We start from the raw sequence: 18,214 nt of genomic DNA on the forward strand, positions 1-18,214 counted from the left end.
GCTGGGGGTGGATGCCCGGGGGACTGCTGGCTCATTCCTGGCGGCCTCTCCACTGGCCCCGGCCGGCCGGGGCTTTGCTGGGGCTCCTGTCTGGGGGTGGGGTGCCCTTGGGGCCTCGGATCCCTGGGGCCTGGGACTGGATCCGCTTCGGGGTGGGGCTGGGTGTTGTTCGGGGATTTTCGGGGTCGGTGCCGGTGCCTTCGCTACGATACCGGTTCCTGGGCGGTGTTTCTTTCCTATGCCGGTTCTGTGGTATCGGTTCGGGGAGGGGGGGAGCTGCGCGGCATGGTGGGGTGCGGGTCTTGGGTCCTGTTTTGGGCTCCGGTTTTTCCGCTCGCACTTCTCCTCTTGCCTATTTATTTTAATTGTAATTATTAATTAATTTATTTATTTACCTATTTATTTGTTATTTTTTATTTTTTTTTTTCTCTTCCTCGGTGGGGGGGAGTGGTTGCGGGCGGGTCGGTGTCTGGTGTCCGCTGTCGCATTGTGGGGGCCCCTTTTTTTTTTTTTTTTTCTCTTTTTTTCTTTGGGGGGTTTGGCATGTCTGTTTTCTCGGGGGGCAGGCGGGCCTGCTGGGTGGGGGTCCTGCTGGCGGCGCGCCGCTGGTGTGTGGGGGTCCGGGCGGCTCCGGCGGGGGTAGTGTTGGGGGGCCGGTCTGGGCGGGCTGGCTGCGCTGGCTGGGTATTCGGGTGGGTTTTCCCTCCTGGAGGCATGGCGGGGCTGCTCTGTTCCCACTGATCGCGGCGGGTGGGGCTGCGGGGCGGGTGGTGGCCTGGGGTGGCTATGACCGGCGCGTGGTGGGGGGCCGGGGCGGCGGAGCTGCTCTGGCCGCGTGTCGGGGCCTGGTGCGGGCTGCGGGGGGGGGTGGCGGACGTGGCTGGGCTGCTTTGGCATCGTCCGGTGGGGGGGCGGCGCGGTTCGCTCCGCTCTGGCTTTGTGCTGCCCCTCGGGCTGCTGGGGGGGGGTGGTTGCGCCGGCTGCGGTCTGCTCCTCTTGCGGTTTTGCGCCGGGCGGCTTTTCTGCTCTCGGGCTGATTCTGTGCGCGGTGTGTTTCGTTGCGCGCTGTTGGCATCGGTCTTGGTGGGGTGGGGCTGCGGTTTTGGCCGGGGGGGCGTTTTGGGGGGGTCCCGCGGCGCTCGTGGCCGGTTCGCGGCGGATGCGCATGGGCCCCGGCCGGGGGCGGGGCCGCCTTAGTGTTTTCCTGGGTGGTGCGGTCGCGGTGGGTGTTGCGGCCGGTCGCCGGGGCTTGGTGCGGGGGGGCGGGGCGTGTTTCGGTGCTCTGTGGGGCTGGGGCGTTTCGGTCGGCGCCGTGGGGGGGCTGGTGTTCGGCGCCCGGCCCTACTTCGGGGTGGCCGGCTGCCGGCGGGGCCCGCGGACTCGTCCCCGCGGCTCCCCGGGGCGCCGGCATGGCGGTGGCTGGGGGGCTTCCTCGTGGCTGTCTCTCCTCCTGCCTTGGTGGGGTCTGATTTCCGGGGCTGGCCCCGCCTTGGTGCCTTCGCTTCTGGGGTCCCCTTGGGCGCCTGGGGCTTTGGGTCTCCCGGCGCTGGACTCAGTGCTCTGGGGGGTGTGCCTCTCCGGCTCTCCACAACCACTATTGAGCATTTTTTTCTATGGTTAAAACTTTACATGCACAAGTTCACCCTCACAAACAACTACAGGTGCTAGGCTTCAGGTACTTAGAGATTCACTTCCAAACAGAAACCCCACATTCATATCTTCAGGTAACACAGAGTACATGTCAGACTTAATAATATTACTTTAGTGATAGTTTCAAGGTGTTTGCTTTATTGTATATCTCGTACCATGTTTTTTGGTTGTGCTGTTCTTTTTTTGTTTTTTTTTTTTTGTTTTTTTTCTCCATCTCATTACAGGTGTTGAAGCAGACTGAAAATGTTTTGTCATTGTCTCCTTCCTATCTCCTCTTTCTTTCATCTTTTGTCCTGTTTTTTTCTTTTTCTTTTTCCTTCTTCTTCTTCTGTTTTTCTGCTCTACTTACATTGCAGTGTCCATATGAACTGTAAAACTCCCTGCATAATTATAATAAAGCAATTTATATACATGAAACAAGTGGAGCGGTATGGCAATTGCGATACCGCTACACTTGTGAAAGTAAAATCTGTTGGGCTCCTTTTGGCATCAAGACAATTATTCTTATTGCCACCTTGCCAGACAGGACACTGTAAAAAAAATAAAAATAAAAAAAAATAAAAAAAAAAATAAAAAAAAAAACTTTTAGCAAGCTTATTTAAAGCTACAGTGTGGAATTTTCAGCGACATCTAACATCCAGACTGCAGACCGCAGCAACATGAACATCTCCCCCCCACCGCTTCTCCCCCCCAACAGTACGGCGAGCGTTACGGGACAAAATGTCTTCCACGACGTCCGCAACACCTACCTTCTCAAGTGATGAGGTTTGTTTACATAGATAATTTTACAGATAGTATTTCATTAGTACGGAGCCCCTCTGATGACATGGTAAAAAAAAATTTTTAATTGTGGCCACGAAGTAGTATTTCGCGGCCACACAATAAGTAAAACGTGCGCACGAAATACTACTTCGTGGCCACGCAATAAGTTTAACGTGCGCACGAAATACTATTTCGTGGCCACGCGATAAGTTTAACGTGCGCACGAAATACTTATTAATAATATCAATAAATCCGCCCCTGTTTTCAGGCTTATGTTAACTGTAATGACTTATCTTGGACAGGCTGCTATGTAAACGGCCCTTTAGTCCTTCGTTTAGCTATGCTGCGGTTGTTTACACTACGCCTTTTCCACCTAAAATAGCGTCTTAGCAACAAATGTCACGTGACTGGCGGAGACCGCCTGGGTAAGCAAATCGAGCGCGCCTTAGACCTTAGAGAAGGCGCGCTCGATTTGCTTACCCAGTTGTCCAGGAATGATATTAATATTATTAATAAGTATTTCGTGCGCACGATAAACTTATTTTGTGGCCACGAAGTAGTATTTCGTGCGCATGTTATACTTATTGCGTGGCCACGAAATACTACTTCATGCGCACGAAATACTACTTGGTGGCCACAATAAAAATTTTTTTTTGACCATGTCATCAGAGGGGCTCCGTACATTAGTCTGTGTAGGGTATAGATTTCATGTAGACTTAAGATAATAGATATACCCGTTATTTTTTCTACATCGTTGTGACGTTTTGGTGAGCTGCTTTGCATGGTGATATAAACTGACGAAGTAATTGTAGTCATTAGTTTAACAGCGAGATTGTGTTCGCTGGAAGAATATATATTCCCCGTTTACAGAGTCCAAGTCTTGTTTGTGGCACGGGGGTTACAAGGCGAGGAAGAGGGAGAGGGCGAGGAAGAGGGCAGAGAGGCCGGGGTGGGCGTGCAGCCAGGGCCAGGCGAGGGAGAGGTGCCAGCGGGGTGACTAGAGCAGAGGAGGAAAGGCTTGAAGATCTCCAAAGGAGCCGGAGAGAAGTAACCGAGGTATATATCCAGAAAATTATTTTTACAGAAAATTACTGAATCATTACCTGTGAAACGTCAGGGACATTGCTGAATAAGTATACTGGAGAGTAACAGCATCATCAATAACAGCATGTTATTGTAACGGGCGATCTCGCAATCGCTAGTTTGTTGGCTCTGCGCTGCCGTAGCGCAAAGATGTCTGCCTCCATGGTTGCGAGAACCGCTCCTATGTAATTATAAATAACGAATTCTAAGGCAACGCAAATATTAAGGTTAAGAGGCTGAGCTCGTAGATGATGATAAATAACATAGTTATGTATAATATATTACATTTCTGACTGTATATCCCTGTAATTATTACACACTGTAGCTTTAATGCTTGTGCCTCTGTTTTGGTCCTACTTTCAATCTATTAAACATGTACCATTACACATAATCAGTGTTGGGCACGTTACTTGGAAAAAGTAATTAGTTAGAGTTACTAGTTACATCTCCCAAAAAATAACTGAGTTAGTAACTGAGTTACTCCACAATAAAAGTAACTAGCTACTAGTAAAAGTAAGTTTTGCGTTACTTTTGCGTTTCTCGCCCCCGTAACCCTCACCACCCGGCCCCCACCTTCTCGCTATGTGTTTCCAAAGCCAGCTGAATAGAGCGGACGACAAAGACAAGAACCTGCAGAGAGTTTTGCATTTATTGCAAATCAACATAAAGGACATCGGGGGGAACGCTATCTGACGGGCGTATAAACCCCGTCAGATAGTGTTCCCCTCTTCTTAACATTGGGGGAACGGTATCTGATGCGGTGTAAATATCATCAGGCTGCATTACCTCTACTTATGGGTGTGAAGTTTTTTAACAGGGCGGTCAGATCCGGTAAGTGTATGAAATTAATAACTGACAGACGGAATCTTACTATACGTCAGCCAATCTCATCCTCCCCTCTCTCATGACGAGGCTCGCACGAGTCCTATCATGAAAAAAAGGTTAATTGTGCGACCTGAGTAACGCCCAGTAACGGGGTGTCAGCAATGGTAACTGCGTTATAGTTACAGTCAAAGTAATTAGTTAGATTACTCGTTACTAAAAAAGGTAACGGCGTTACTAACGCCGTTACTTTCAACGGCATTACCCCCATCACTGCACATAATGATTAGCAATCAATGTGTAATCTTTAATCCATTCAACATAAACTCATCTGAAGACTGGACAGGCATGGATTATTTTTGTCTTTTTGCTCTAAGCGTTTTACCCAAGACAGCAGCTGGGCTGGACAGGGCATTCAATCATCCCAGTGACGGTATGCTTCCCCCCACCTGCCCGGTAAGTCCCCAGCTGGCTCACCACTCGTGTCCGCTGGGGTTCCCGGACCAGCCACTCGTGTCCGCTAGGGTTCCCGGACCAGACCCGGAGCTCACAGCTCGGTTCAAATGCCCGCTGTGTTTCGACTACATGCTGCACTATAGTCGACCAAAATTTCGGATAATTTAGGAATTCCCCTCAGACATTTTTTTTAGTTATGAAAAGTAGGACATGCCTGGGAAAAAAAGAGGACGTCTGGTCACCCTACCATATCAACAATTAGATGTTTCAGTGAGTGCTTGTTGCTATGATGCGTCTTTAATCAGCAGCTTTGCTCGTTGTAAACCAACCAATCAGCGCACAGCTCATCCAAATATTCATCAGCATACCATAAAAATAAGAAAACCTGTCGTTTTATTTCAGGGCTTATGACCAGGCTTGCATTAGGGCTCATAGAACAGCAAATATGCCATTTTCAGCCCAACCAATGTTACACACCCTATTCAGAGACCTTAAGGACCAGCACCAAATACCCTATAGAATCATTCTATCACCCCTTTAATTTCATTATATTTAACAATTAGAATAAGAAGGTGTTTAATTGCTAAGGAGTGTGTCACACAAAGGAGACATTTATTCTAGCGATGAGGTGCTGCACACATGCTACACACAGCTACTTATCGCAAATGTATTTCTAATTAGCTGGAAAGAATATCTCATTTTAGGGATATGAGTTACCGTTTATTTTCATGACTGTTCCCTTTTGATGATCAAGCTTTGGGTTCTGGGATTTTTCTCAAAGATTTTCCAGAGACAGTATGCTTCTAGAACAGATTATGACTTTATTTAAAGGCTTTGGATAAATCTTCTTTGCCTGTACTGTAAGTATGTTTTGTTAACAACATAGGGGAAGAAATAAGAGCTTCTGCTTTTTGACAGAGGCAATATGAGAATAAATATTTTTGATTCGTTATATAGCTTCTGAATACATGGTTAGCTACATGTGGCGGGTGGAACTTGCTCTAAAGAAGGCCATTTGCTGTAAAGTTGGTTTTCTGATTGCATGATTGATTTTTATAAATAAAGACTGGATCCATTATCTAAGTCATGAAACCACATTGAAGTCATAAAAACCTGTGTTTATATGACCTTCATCCATTTAGATGATGGGGGTTATTTGTGTGTCGGCACACCGACACACAAATAACCCCCAGGCGCAAGACTGCCCAGCACCAGGCAGGGGTAACCTCCCAGGGCCTTCGACACACCAGCAAACATCAGCACTAGTCGTGATAGGTCAAAGGATGGGAGGCTAAGAGGCCCTGGAGCCCACAGCTGGCCCCACTAATCTCCGGGAGCTCATCACTCCGGGATATGGCCCAAGAATCAGGTTTGTTATGGTTAATAAAAATTAGCAAAAAGAAAAAAGTAAACGTAATTGTAGAAACATTTTATTTTTCTAAAATAAATAAAACTGTAATTGAAGGGAAACAGACTAGAACCTAAAGTTCATATATTGTTTTTAATCAAACTAAAACAAAGTAAAATTACATACATACTACTCATTTTCCATGTTTATATACATTTATAACCCCATCAAATGAAAGTGAGAGGTTTATTCATACTCTTCTGTTTACTTCATGTTATTGAACTGTTGAAATTGTATCTTGTGTTGAGTCCTTACAACATTTAAACATAGTTATTAATAATTAATAATAACAATTGAACCTTTATAGATCTCACATTGGAGAAATTTACCTCTGCAGTTAACCCTTCAAATTAGGGAGCAGTAGGCTGCTATTGTGGTGCACCCGGGGAGCAGTGTGGGGTTAAAGGAATAGTACACCCAAAACATGATTAGCCTTCATTTTCTACTCACCCCCATGCTGAACAACACTCTGGAGTACTTTTTTGATATCTCAAATGCATCTGGAGATCTGGGAGGCTTCTTGCTGTCTGCTGACATTCAAATAATGGAGGTCTATGGTGACCGAGACAGAAAGGTCCATAAAAGTCCACAAAAAACGTGTCAATATTTCTCCATACTGCTCGTCCAATGTATTCCAAGTGTCCTGAGTGGGTAGCGTCCATAATTTACTCGAAACGAAGTCATTTAGAATGTTTTTAGAGCCTAAACAGTAGTGTATAGGATTTCCTAAAAGCGCGTTCACGAGTCTACGGAAACCGCGGCAGACCAAACCAGATGAAAGTGCGCATTCAGCTCGGCAAAGAACTCATGCTCTTCCTCAACACTGAAGTCCTCACACATTTTTCTTTCGTTGTTTCTTTCTTTGCACAGGTAAACAGCACATTTCTTCTTCTACGCTTGCATTATTGGCAGAGCAGACGCTGAATGCGCACTTTCATCTGGTTTGGTCTGCCGCGGTTTCCGTAGACTCGTGAACGCGCTTTTAGGAAATCCTATACACTACTGTTTAGGCTCTAAAAACATTCTCCATAGACCTCCATTATTTGAATGTCAGCAGACAGCAAGAAGCCTCCCAGATCTCCAGATGCATTTGAAATATCAAAAAAGTACTCCAGATTGTTGTTCAGCATGGGGGTGAGTAGAAAATGAAGGCTAATCATGTTTTGGGTGTACTATTCCTTTAAGGGTCTTGTTCAGAGACCCAGAGTGGCAGTCTGTGGGAGTGGGGCTCGAACTCAGAACCACAGAATTCCAAGCCTAATCACTAGACTGCCACGCACCCCTAAAAATATTACTGCAACTAGCAATTAACCAAAGTATGAAAAAATAAAAATCAGCACAAGAACTAATGAAATGTAACTAAAACTAATCCTTAATAAATAGATAGACATAAAACAAGCAGACCTACTTTAAAAACTGAATAAAAAGGAACTAAATTAGAGAAAAAATTGTAATAAACATAGCTAGAATGTAAAAAGCTGAACTATTATAATTATTATGGTTCATCAATACAAACAACAGCAGAAGTTGCCCCTTCTGCCCTTCCCAGAAACCTCCATGCCCACCCTCACAGATCCCCACTCAACCCCAGGCTCACCAGGACAAGAACATGAGGACAACTTAATTTGTCTACAACACGATGTTTAAAGTTCGTAGGGAAACGGCCGTTCCAACCGACTCTACACGAGTGAATAAAGTGAATGTGATTGGTCGTTTATCAAGAGGTTCGCAAGCAAGTTTGGTTGTGGCCGGTTTGTCGGAAGCATCTTGCTAACCATTTAGAAACTTTCCCAATGAGAAATTCCATTGGGACCAAGTAGCACTAAATTGATGACTTAGAAACGACACGGTCAAGGAACGCTATGGACAGTGGAAACATGCAAGAGGAGGAGAGTTTTGTGTTGGAGGTCATGGATGAGTCTCCTGCTTCATACAGGAGGAAAGCGGGAACGAAGATGTTGTGGAAGAGGACGTCAGGGCAGCAGAAGCTTGGTTTGGTGTAGAAGGCTTACAGCCGTACATGTTTGAGCCCTTGCCTCGCAACACCGCCAGTTTTGTTAGCTCTACGCCTGCTGAAGACACAGACGTCCATCCCCATGAAAACTGGGACGGAACTCAATGGTGAAGTAAATGATTCTTATTTTAACCGTTGCGTATTTTAGCTGCAACATATGAATCAAGATGCTATGACCAAAAAAATCTGATTGACTGATGGCCGTTGATATATGATTGGCCGAATTTAGGTTTTCATGCTGACATATAACTAACTGGCCTGCATAAGATAACGTGGGAAAAAACAGATTGTAAGACAGGATTTATAAAAAAAAAATAGAATTTTTCTAAATTTTGGGACAATGTGGTCTGATAAAGAGTAGATTTATATACAGAGGCGCACCTTGTCAACAGGCAAACCAAGCAACTGCTTGGAGCCCCGAGCCGCTGGGGGGCCCCCGAGAGCCAGCTACTGTACACCCGGTAGATAAACAGCAACAGGCGAGCATGAAGTGGCAACGCTATAGTAACTGAGGAGATGCACAACTGCATATAAAAATTCAGATTGGATGGAATGTTGATTGACATTGGCTTTGCCCAGTCAAAATCCAGCCCAGCCCAGGTGGATGACTTCCCTTAATGAAAATGAACGTAGCCTAGCGAATGGGTGACGTTGTAGGCCTATCGTTCAGTAAATTGGAAAACAATTATGTAACTAAGCTGAAGGAAAATTATTCATTTTCCATGTCTCAAGAGAGACTTTCAGGACTGGCGGTTATTTCCATAGAGTATAGTGTGCGAAGGTCTTTGGATCTGGAGGACTTATGTCTGCATTTGCACAAGCCAAGGCCCGTAAGCAGCAATTCTGGAAGCAGTATAGGACCCCAATAATTTCACTACACTTCCTTTATATTTTGTACAAAGTTTATATTGGGTTTTTAAAGTAATTTACTGTTTTTTTTATTTTATTATACATTTATTTTAATTAATTAGTTTATTCTTTACTTTTATTCTTTTATATTTTCCAAAATAACAAGGTTGTTCATGTTTAGAACATTTAGAATAAGAAAAAGGTTTTATTTAATACATTTTTCATTGGTGTCAGATTATTTATAGCCTAACATAATGGTGATGAACACTGGTCAGTAGGGCCCCCTAGGATTTTTTGCTTGGGGCCCCCACAGACTCTAGAATCGCCTCTGTTTATATAGATGTTTAAGCCAGAATGATTTGACATTTAAATATGATTTCCTTACAACTTTAATATATACAGGTATGTTTTCTTTATCATTATTAAAAAACTTTCCGCTAAGATTAAAAAACATGAAAGATTTTTTCAGTTGGGCACCTTGTATTTATAGTAGTTATGTTTAGAACAATGAAGAATGCTTGATATGCAACATTCATTAAAAATGTATTTTTAAAACAAAATGAACTCAAATGAACCAAATATTATCACTATCTTTTTCTTATCATCTTCTAAAGTAAATATGAGGAGGATGAATTACATGTCATGGATGTGAGCAGCACACGGTAAGGGGATGAAACATAAGCATGGTACTCAAGAGGCCACACAGGGCTTGTTTTATTTAAGGTTGATTTATTTTTCACAGATAGGTTTCCTAAAAATGTTTGGATGGAATTTGTCAGTTTGTTTAAGTTTGTTAAACTCTAACTGGGATCAACAGAAATAGGTATTACGTTTAGAACAGATAATAAATCAGTGAGGAATTCTTTTCATTCTTTGCAGGACGAAACAGGGAGATCTGTTTCCGAAGAATGGGAATACTTTAGGTGTTAATTTATTGGTGCTTTCAGTAGACCTCAGCTGGGTATTAAATGTCTCTCTATTTATCTTTTTTCATTTCGCATTTGTTCCTGAATATCCTGTGCTTGTAACGTCCCAAGTTACCCATAAAACCTTCCAGAAAAGTCCTGAAAAACTCTACAAACCTTGAAGGAAAAAAAAGAAAAAGCATGGCAGCTGTATTTATGACCTCCTATGTGTTTTAATGTAACAAAAACAAGCTCTAGGATTGTGACGAAAGCTGTTAATAACCTAAGCATCGTCCTCCCAGGCGGTGGAAGTGAGGAGGGCTGTGAAATGACCAACGATTTCTGACCTCTGATTGCTTCTCCAGGGCCTCGGCTCTCTCCCTGTGCAGGAGGCTCAGTTCTGCTTCGAGCTTCTGGCAGAGATATTGCAGCTGAACGTGGGAGCTTTCAAAGGCTTGTTTTTCAGCGAGCAAGTTCATCATCTCCTTTTGTGCCCGTGCTGCGTCCTCCCTGGCTGCTGCTCGCTTCCCTTCGGCTTCACATCTACGTTCACTGAGCTCCGTTTTCTCACCTTCTGTCTGAAAGAGAAACAGACATGTTTATTTTAGTGTACTCTGCTACTCATGGATACTTTTGAAAATCCACAGATTCTGACCTGAAGTACAATGCGGTTGAGCTCCACTTTGTCTTTGGCTAAACCTTCACTTAGGGCAGCCATTTTAATGAGGGAATCTCTGAGGGTAGCATGCTGACTCTGCAGTTTGATGAGAAGAGTGTCCCGTGCAGCGCTATGACGCTCCATCTGTGGAGTTGATCATTACAATCCTGTCAACTACCAACACATATACCTCTGGTAGAGAGTTGGATTCACACTGGCACAACATTTTACCTTATCTAGAGCCAAAGAAAGGCTAGCTTTGTCATCCTCCAGCATCTCTTTCTGCAGAGTGATTTGATCCAGAGATTCCTTCACTGTTATAAGTTCCCTCCGCAGATCAGAGCACTTTCGTCCAAGTTCCTGTAAATCCTTTTCTCTAAAATGTAAAACATACCACATGTGTAAACACTGTTTCTTTGTCTCGCATCATCGTCTTCTTTCAGCTGCTGCATTCAGGGATCTCCCAGCGGATCATCCATCCCCATCTCATTCATCATTAAATGTTCGCCTCTGTCACACCAAACTTCTGTCTGTCCTTTTTTATGTCCACCTCTCTGTGTTTTCCTCTTTTATCCTTGCTGTTCCATATTTCGCCTCCTTTATCTCATATATCTACCAGGGATGTGTGTTATTGATTACTGAATTATTCAAAAGTTGATTAATCTTATTGATCAACTAAAAGTTTTGATCAACTAGGGGGAGTGGTGGCCTAGTGGTTAGGGCATTGCACTTGGATTCCAGAGGTTCTGAGTTTAAGCCCCACTCTCACAGACTGCCACTCTGGGTCCCTGAGCAAGATCCTTAACCCACACACTGCTCCCCGGGTGCCGCACAATGGCAGCCAACTGCTCCCTAAGGGGATGGGTTAAATGCAGAGAGTGAATTTCGTTGCTTTGTACTTCTGATAATTGTATTGACAATGAAGTTTAATTCTATTCTATTCTATCCTTTCCATTCTAACTAAGAGTATTCTCTTGTATCAAGACTGTCTTTCCATGACATAAAGGGTGTTATCATTTTATAAAAAAATAAAAAAGAAGCATATTATTATATTTAACAATTCAATACATTGACTGTATTAAATGCTGAATGAATAAACATAACAGATTCCCTTTGTGTCAATGAAGTGGGCGATAACTGGGATTTATGGCGCTTTCTGTTTGCCCCCGAATATCAAAATTTCCAACTTTGGTTTGAAAATTTAAATCTCACCAAGATGGTTGTTATTCTCATCAATAGAAGTGAAAATGTCTTGCTTTGACCATTTGCACCAATTCATTAGTATGTATATAGCAATAGATCAGTGGCTATTACCTACTTTTAAGTGTTAAAAGACAATATGTGTCAACTATGGATTTCCTGATATAAAATGTTCTATACAATTCTGATTGTATTGTATTGTATGTAGTTTTGCCTGAAACCAGCCTGATAGACTATCAGCATGAATCCTACACGTTACGTGTTACTTCTTTAACAGAGTGGAATGTTAAAAAAGCCTGGTCTAGTAATATTAATCAGAGAACCTACTATCTTTCCTAAATACATGGTCAACTCATCGTGGCCATCTTTTTTCTTCACTGTTTGTTGGGATCCTCAAACACACTATGCGACCCCATGAGCACTTCCTACTGTATGTTTTTAAACTAGCTTCAACAACTCTCTTTATTTTCCTCATGGTATCCTGTCAGCTTTATCCCTCTGCACTTACCATAGCTCTGCACATTACCATCATTATAAAAATCCGGATGCCCTCTGGCTTAGGCATCTTAATACCTTAATTGCTAAGTTATCCAGAGATTTCTGCACTTTTGTTGTTTTCAGAACCTTTCTTGCTTTGTCTTTACTAATTCTATCTGCCCTATTTTTCACTAGGTTTTCTCAATCTGTCCTCATTTTCCTTCATTTATCAGTCTCTGAATGCACTCCTCCCATCTTCTCAACACTTTCCTCACCTCTTAATACATTTCTATCACCATCCTTAATCAATCTAACCTGCTGCATGTCATTTCCAGCTCAGTCTCTCATCCTAACATATTGACACCAATCTTCTCCTCCTTCCTTTGTTTACAGCCTCCCAAAATCCCAAAACCCTTACATAGTTCAACCTGAAAAAATGAGAAATGTGAAACTCTTGATTTTATTTTGCTTGATTACATGTCTTTAGACAACCTAAAATGTTTAAAGTAATCACAAAAATGAGAGATAAAGTACTTTTTAAGGGAAGTCTTTTTGTTTAACATCATGTCTATTTGACATGTGTTAGTGATCTATGTTTTAAAAACATGGTCCTTCAAATCGATTGGGCTTGACAGGATGTTTGTTATGCAACGGTCACTGTTTGAACTCAAATGTACCCTCTGCTGGCTTCCGTGTGCTGGCGTGACAGCTGCACTTCCAAGCCCTCCTTCTGCTGCCTCAGGAGGTCTCGCTGTCTCTGGAGGTCCAGTGACGAACTTCTCAGTACATCCAGCTCAGCTCGCTGGGAGTCCACCTCCTGCTGGAGCCCAGACAGCAGCTTCTCCAGGCTCCCTTTCTCACTATGGGACATACAGGAAGAAGGAGGCAAAGGAAAACAAAGGAATGAAGTAATTCAGGGTCAACGCGAACAAGACTAAGATAGACTAAGGTTTCACAGTGCTGTATAATGACAGTTTTAACCGGGATTCTTCCACATACCCATGTTTTTATATAGGAAAACAAAAGGTTTACTTAGAGATGAGCTCCAGCGTGCAGCGACTTCTGCTGTTTTCTTCCAGGCTTTCCTCCAAAGCTTTCTGAACCTCCTGGTGCTCTCTCTGCATTTCCTGGATCTTCTGCTCCAACTTTGCCCTCTGGGCATTCTGCTCATGAAGCTGATCTTTAAATGCATCCACTTGCTCCAGAGCAGCCTTCAAACGACCATGAATCTCCTGTTTTTTTAATGAGAATGAATCATTAATATGGATTAATCCACCATTTTACTGAGTGATAATCGTTTGGCAATACCTGTGATTCTTTATCATGTTTGGACAGCACATTCTGCACAGCTATAAGGGTGCCGGTCTTTGATGGAAACTTGGCATGGAGAGGTGAGGCTGACATATTTTCAGTGGTCGATTTTTCATCCTCACTGCAAACCATCTGAAAGATAACTAAAAGAGTTTAGAATATTATAAAATAACAAAACAACACACAATCTAGGGGGATATAATTAGCATTAACCTCATGAATTTGGTATAGAATGGTTTGAAGGGTTTGGACTTCTCTCCGGAGAAGGACCACCTCCGTCATATCTTCTGCTCTCATCGTCTCCTAAGCAGGAAAGCATTCAGGTTGGATCAGTAACATGCATGAGGCAAGTCTGACATTCCCCAGATTGCAGCCCTCTAGACTAGGAAGTTGTGGAATTTATCAAGCCTACAGTCCAGACTAGAGCCAATTTAAGTCTGCTTTATAACCATCTATCTGCCACCTCCAACTGCTGACTCCAGGAGCCCTACCATCTCCTCCAGACTGATTTGCTTGGTGCTGAGGCTTGTGTCACTCTCACTGTTCTGTTTCTGGATGCAGTTCAAGGTGTCAGTCAGCTCCAAGATTCTAGTTACAAATGAGACACAGAGATAAAAAAAACACACACACACCCAAACATTTCCTCAGATACACCAACATTTCAAAGGTCGGCATGTAATCCTCCTGTAATACCATCAAGACTATCATATTCTGCACTTGAAATCATCACAAAGACTTTTGAAGATGGTGATAACATCAAAGGCAGCGTAGATCAAGGTACTGTCTCTTGTTTAAAATGTTCAGGAGGACAAAGGACTTAAAGACACATAAAAAGGTCAACATAAGACAGTATTGGTATTGAGGAATTCAATGAGGCTGAGTTACTCTTATGATTGATTGAATTGATATTTTAGATCCAGAAATGAATCTAAAATTTGAGGTTGGTAAAATACATTTATATTGTATCTGCCTCTGGTAAATATTAATTTTATTGCGAAATGTTTACATTTCTTAGCTTGCAAAAACAATAAAAACAGTAATACAAACAAACAAATGTAAAGATCAAGCCTTGTAACATTTTTGCAAATAATGCTATTACCATATACTGTATCTCATTTTGTACCTCTACTGATTTTACCATCCACAGAGAGAATTTTTTCCAATTCCTACTCAAAAATCTTCAAATAGATTCTTATTGTTAAAGATTCTTATTGTTCAAAATTCTAATTGTTCAAAAAAATGTCCAACATTTAGCTACATTCTTCCTCAGCATTCCCTCTGCATGCTACTGCCACTCCCATGCTTTATTGTTGGGCTGGTAGGTTCCGTAGGGACCAATACTTATAATTCAAGGTATAATGGATTTTTACAAATGTTCAAAAAAAGACCTGCCCTCTCCACTTAAAAAAAAAGCACATGCACAAATCTGTACTCGCTCCTGGGAGGAAATTCCTATTATATGCGTGCAAGAGCGTGCATGAGGCCGTTTCTCCTCATACATGCTCTGTTTATAAGTTGTTGTTTGCATCGCTCATACAAGCTTACTTTGCAAAAGAAGATTTGCAATTTTTCCACTATGTCAGACTCACCACCAAGGGCCCATCAAGGAAAGTGGGGAAATTCTGAATGGCCACTATGTATAATATTTTTTTTTGTAATTGTCACCTTCATCTCTATTTGTCATTTACTACCAACCTCAAACTGCTATTAGGACATGGAATGTACGTATTTAATAAGGCTGAACCGAACTTGTTTTCGAGTCTTATCCTTTGAGCAAGCAATCTTTATTTTTTTATTCAAGCAGTTTACCTCTTAATATATGGAATGATGGAAAAGCCCATGACATTTCAAATAAGACCCAAAACTTTAAGTCCTTTCACATCTCTGCTGTGTCCTCTTGCCTCATGACAAACTTCAAATGAGACTTCAACAATCGCTTTTTACTTTAGAAAGCCCAGATTCATGGAGCTCCTCATTGATAGCAATCCAAAAGCTATCCTGTCTGTGTCTGCTATGTCTTGGTAGGTTTGCAGCTGTGCCATCCTTTTCACATTGATGGCTGAATGGTTCTCTGTGAGCTATTTAAAGCTTTATATATTTAATTAAAGAAAAATTTCTCACAATGTCTTCCTGATCTGTTTTCCTTTGACTTTAGGGACACACCTCCAAGGCTTTTGACAACTAATAACAACTAATTAAAACTAAATGAAGTAAAACTAAATATAATTTTTGGTAGTTAAGCCTACATGTCAATGTATATAAAAAATTTAAAGGAGGAGCTCACACACTAGATCTATTAGAAGAAAGGCAAAAAACTTCCTAAATGATTTGGGTCGACCATTTATGATTTTGCCTGTTTTTCTAAACAAAAACAGGACATCGATTTCAAAAAGGCTTAATTTTTTCAGTAAAGTTTAAATAAGTGTTCATTAAAAGCTGTTTTTAAATAATGAATGTTTGTGGTCCTTTTTATTATGATATTGAGAAATTAGTAGAAAAAAAAAAAAACAGCAATATTAAAAGATAAATATTTAACTAGTAAGATCACAATCTGAAGATGGAAGAATTTCCCTTAAAGTTGTTATCGAGCAAAGATTATAGCAACTGCCTTCTCCTTATTGGCCCATGTTCCCTTGCTGGTTGTAAAAATCCCTCCAAGGATCTCAGACTGTAAGACTGAAGGTAATTAATAATTTTGATTAATATTTTTGATTTGATTAATAATTTGATTTAGTGGAATCTGAATACCAAGTTACATTTTGGATTCATTTCACTATTATGCATCAATTTGAATTTAACTTTTACATAAAATCGGTTTAGAATAAATTAAAGTTTTGGCTTGAAATATGATGAAATGTGCAAAAACTTTGAGTATAAAAACTGAAAAAACTCCACAGATACGTGGTACCTCATCACAGCCTAGGGGATGTTTCTTGGTACTGAAAGTAGAAATCCCCGTATAATGTATAGAGGAGCAAAGAAAACCTGGCGTCCTGTGGTCAGAGAACTTACAGTATGTCTAATGTATTTTTTTTTTAGCACAAGAGACTTGGCTTTGTTTGTTTATAAAAGTTCAGATACGGGTACCCTCTTGAACAATAGTTTCAAAATCTATTTTGTGGTGTCCTGATCCAAAGATGAATGTTTGAAACAAATCCCTAAATACTCTCAAGCAGAAACATCTAAAACCTGAAGATCACATAGTTTTTAACTGTGGCTCCAAGCTCTGGCTGGGTGATACTAAGTTTTTCAAACATTACATTAAAGCTTTCAGTAACCTCATCACATCTTTGCAGGAATATTTTGTTAAACTGATTGCCCGGAGGATGCAAACAGCATGTAAATTACATGATTTCACAGCAAATTCAAAAGGTCCTGAAAACTCAAACATTAGATCAGCAAACATGAACATCACATGCAAAGAGAAAATGCTGCAATCATATAAATGATGCTTACAAACAAAACATACAAAAAGAAGCAGCAAGTTGTGCGCAAGTAAGGGAAAGCTACAAACTGAGGCTGCTTAACAGAAATGCTCCAAACCACTAGGGGGAGCTGACCATAATTAACTTATATTGGACCAGATCCTTAATGAATACCTGAACAGGATTCAAAGGGAGAGTGTTTATAAAATATTAAAATAAACCATTCCTTTCTTCCCTCCAGATGTCTCTTGGACAACATCCCATTTATGTTTTTGCTACCGGTCTGCTCCATTCATATTAAGTTCTAGCAATTTCTATGTTCGGGTACCGTATGAGTTGATGATTGACTCCCCTTAGTGATCAGGAACACTTCTGCTGAGCTAGTTTTTCAACTTTTCTTTACCTACAGTTGTTTTTGCTACTTGCTGTATGTTTTAGGTGTTTGCATCATTTTAGTGTTTGCAGCAGTTTCAATCTTGCTGTTCTCTATTTTCGCATCTCTTTGTAGCTTTTCTACTTTGCAGGATTTTTTTTCTTTGCCTATGTATCTTTTTTATATTAGTCTCCTTTTTGTGTTTGCAGGACCTTCTGAATTTGCTGTGAAATCATATACTGTATTTACAAAGTGTTCGTACCCCTTGGTCACAGTACTTATTAGTCCCGCCCTTCCTTGGAAAGACTTATATATAATTAGTATCTATTATGGATTTAAAAAAAGAAAACAAATGAACAAAGTACAGATTACGCTTTATTATTTTGAATTTTAGAGAATATTATAATTTCTGGGATATAGATATATATAGTGTTAGTGAACACAATGTAATCTGACTGCTTTGACGTCATATGGGTAGGTAAAAAGATTTTTCCACCTTGAGTTGAGTTCAGATTTCTCTCCATCCCAGAGAACCTGGAGCTCCATGGTCTCCTTCAGCTTCTTTTTCAGCTCCATCCCAAGCACTGATGTTTCCGACCCACAGCAACGGTTCTTTGCTGCTTCCCTGGTCTCTAAGCTCTTACATGCAACATGCAGCAGTTGACAAACAGCAGCACACTCACCTCGCATATCGGACAGAGTTCTGTAGAAAAAGTCATATGCATCAAGAAAGAAATATGGATAAGTTTACACAAAAAAAAAAAAAAAATCAAAGGCAAAATGTTATTTATGTGTTTGTGTGTGAAAAGAATGTGTTTCTT

General features: G+C 41.5%; 1 protein-coding gene across 1 annotated transcript in view; it reads right to left on the bottom strand.

The window, feature by feature from the left end:
• The window catches only part of crocc2 (ciliary rootlet coiled-coil, rootletin family member 2), a 68,805-nt gene that overhangs the window by 34,265 nt on the left and 16,326 nt on the right, over positions 1 to 18,214 (bottom strand). The window contains exons 7-15 of the mRNA XM_038282389.1: positions 17,890 to 18,096; positions 14,087 to 14,183; positions 13,809 to 13,898; positions 13,593 to 13,727; positions 13,317 to 13,516; positions 12,962 to 13,144; positions 10,839 to 10,983; positions 10,605 to 10,751; positions 10,297 to 10,527 (exon numbers count right to left, since the gene is read on the bottom strand). Coding sequence (XP_038138317.1) covers positions 10,297 to 10,527; positions 10,605 to 10,751; positions 10,839 to 10,983; positions 12,962 to 13,144; positions 13,317 to 13,516; positions 13,593 to 13,727; positions 13,809 to 13,898; positions 14,087 to 14,183; positions 17,890 to 18,096 — 1,435 coding nt within the window. The remainder of the gene's footprint in view (positions 1 to 10,296; positions 10,528 to 10,604; positions 10,752 to 10,838; positions 10,984 to 12,961; positions 13,145 to 13,316; positions 13,517 to 13,592; positions 13,728 to 13,808; positions 13,899 to 14,086; positions 14,184 to 17,889; positions 18,097 to 18,214) is intronic.

This window comes from Cyprinodon tularosa, unplaced genomic scaffold (genome assembly GCF_016077235.1).
Source record: "Cyprinodon tularosa strain WSP-4 unplaced genomic scaffold, ASM1607723v1 ctg182, whole genome shotgun sequence".
In the NCBI taxonomy this organism is placed as follows: domain Eukaryota; kingdom Metazoa; phylum Chordata; class Actinopteri; order Cyprinodontiformes; family Cyprinodontidae; genus Cyprinodon; species Cyprinodon tularosa.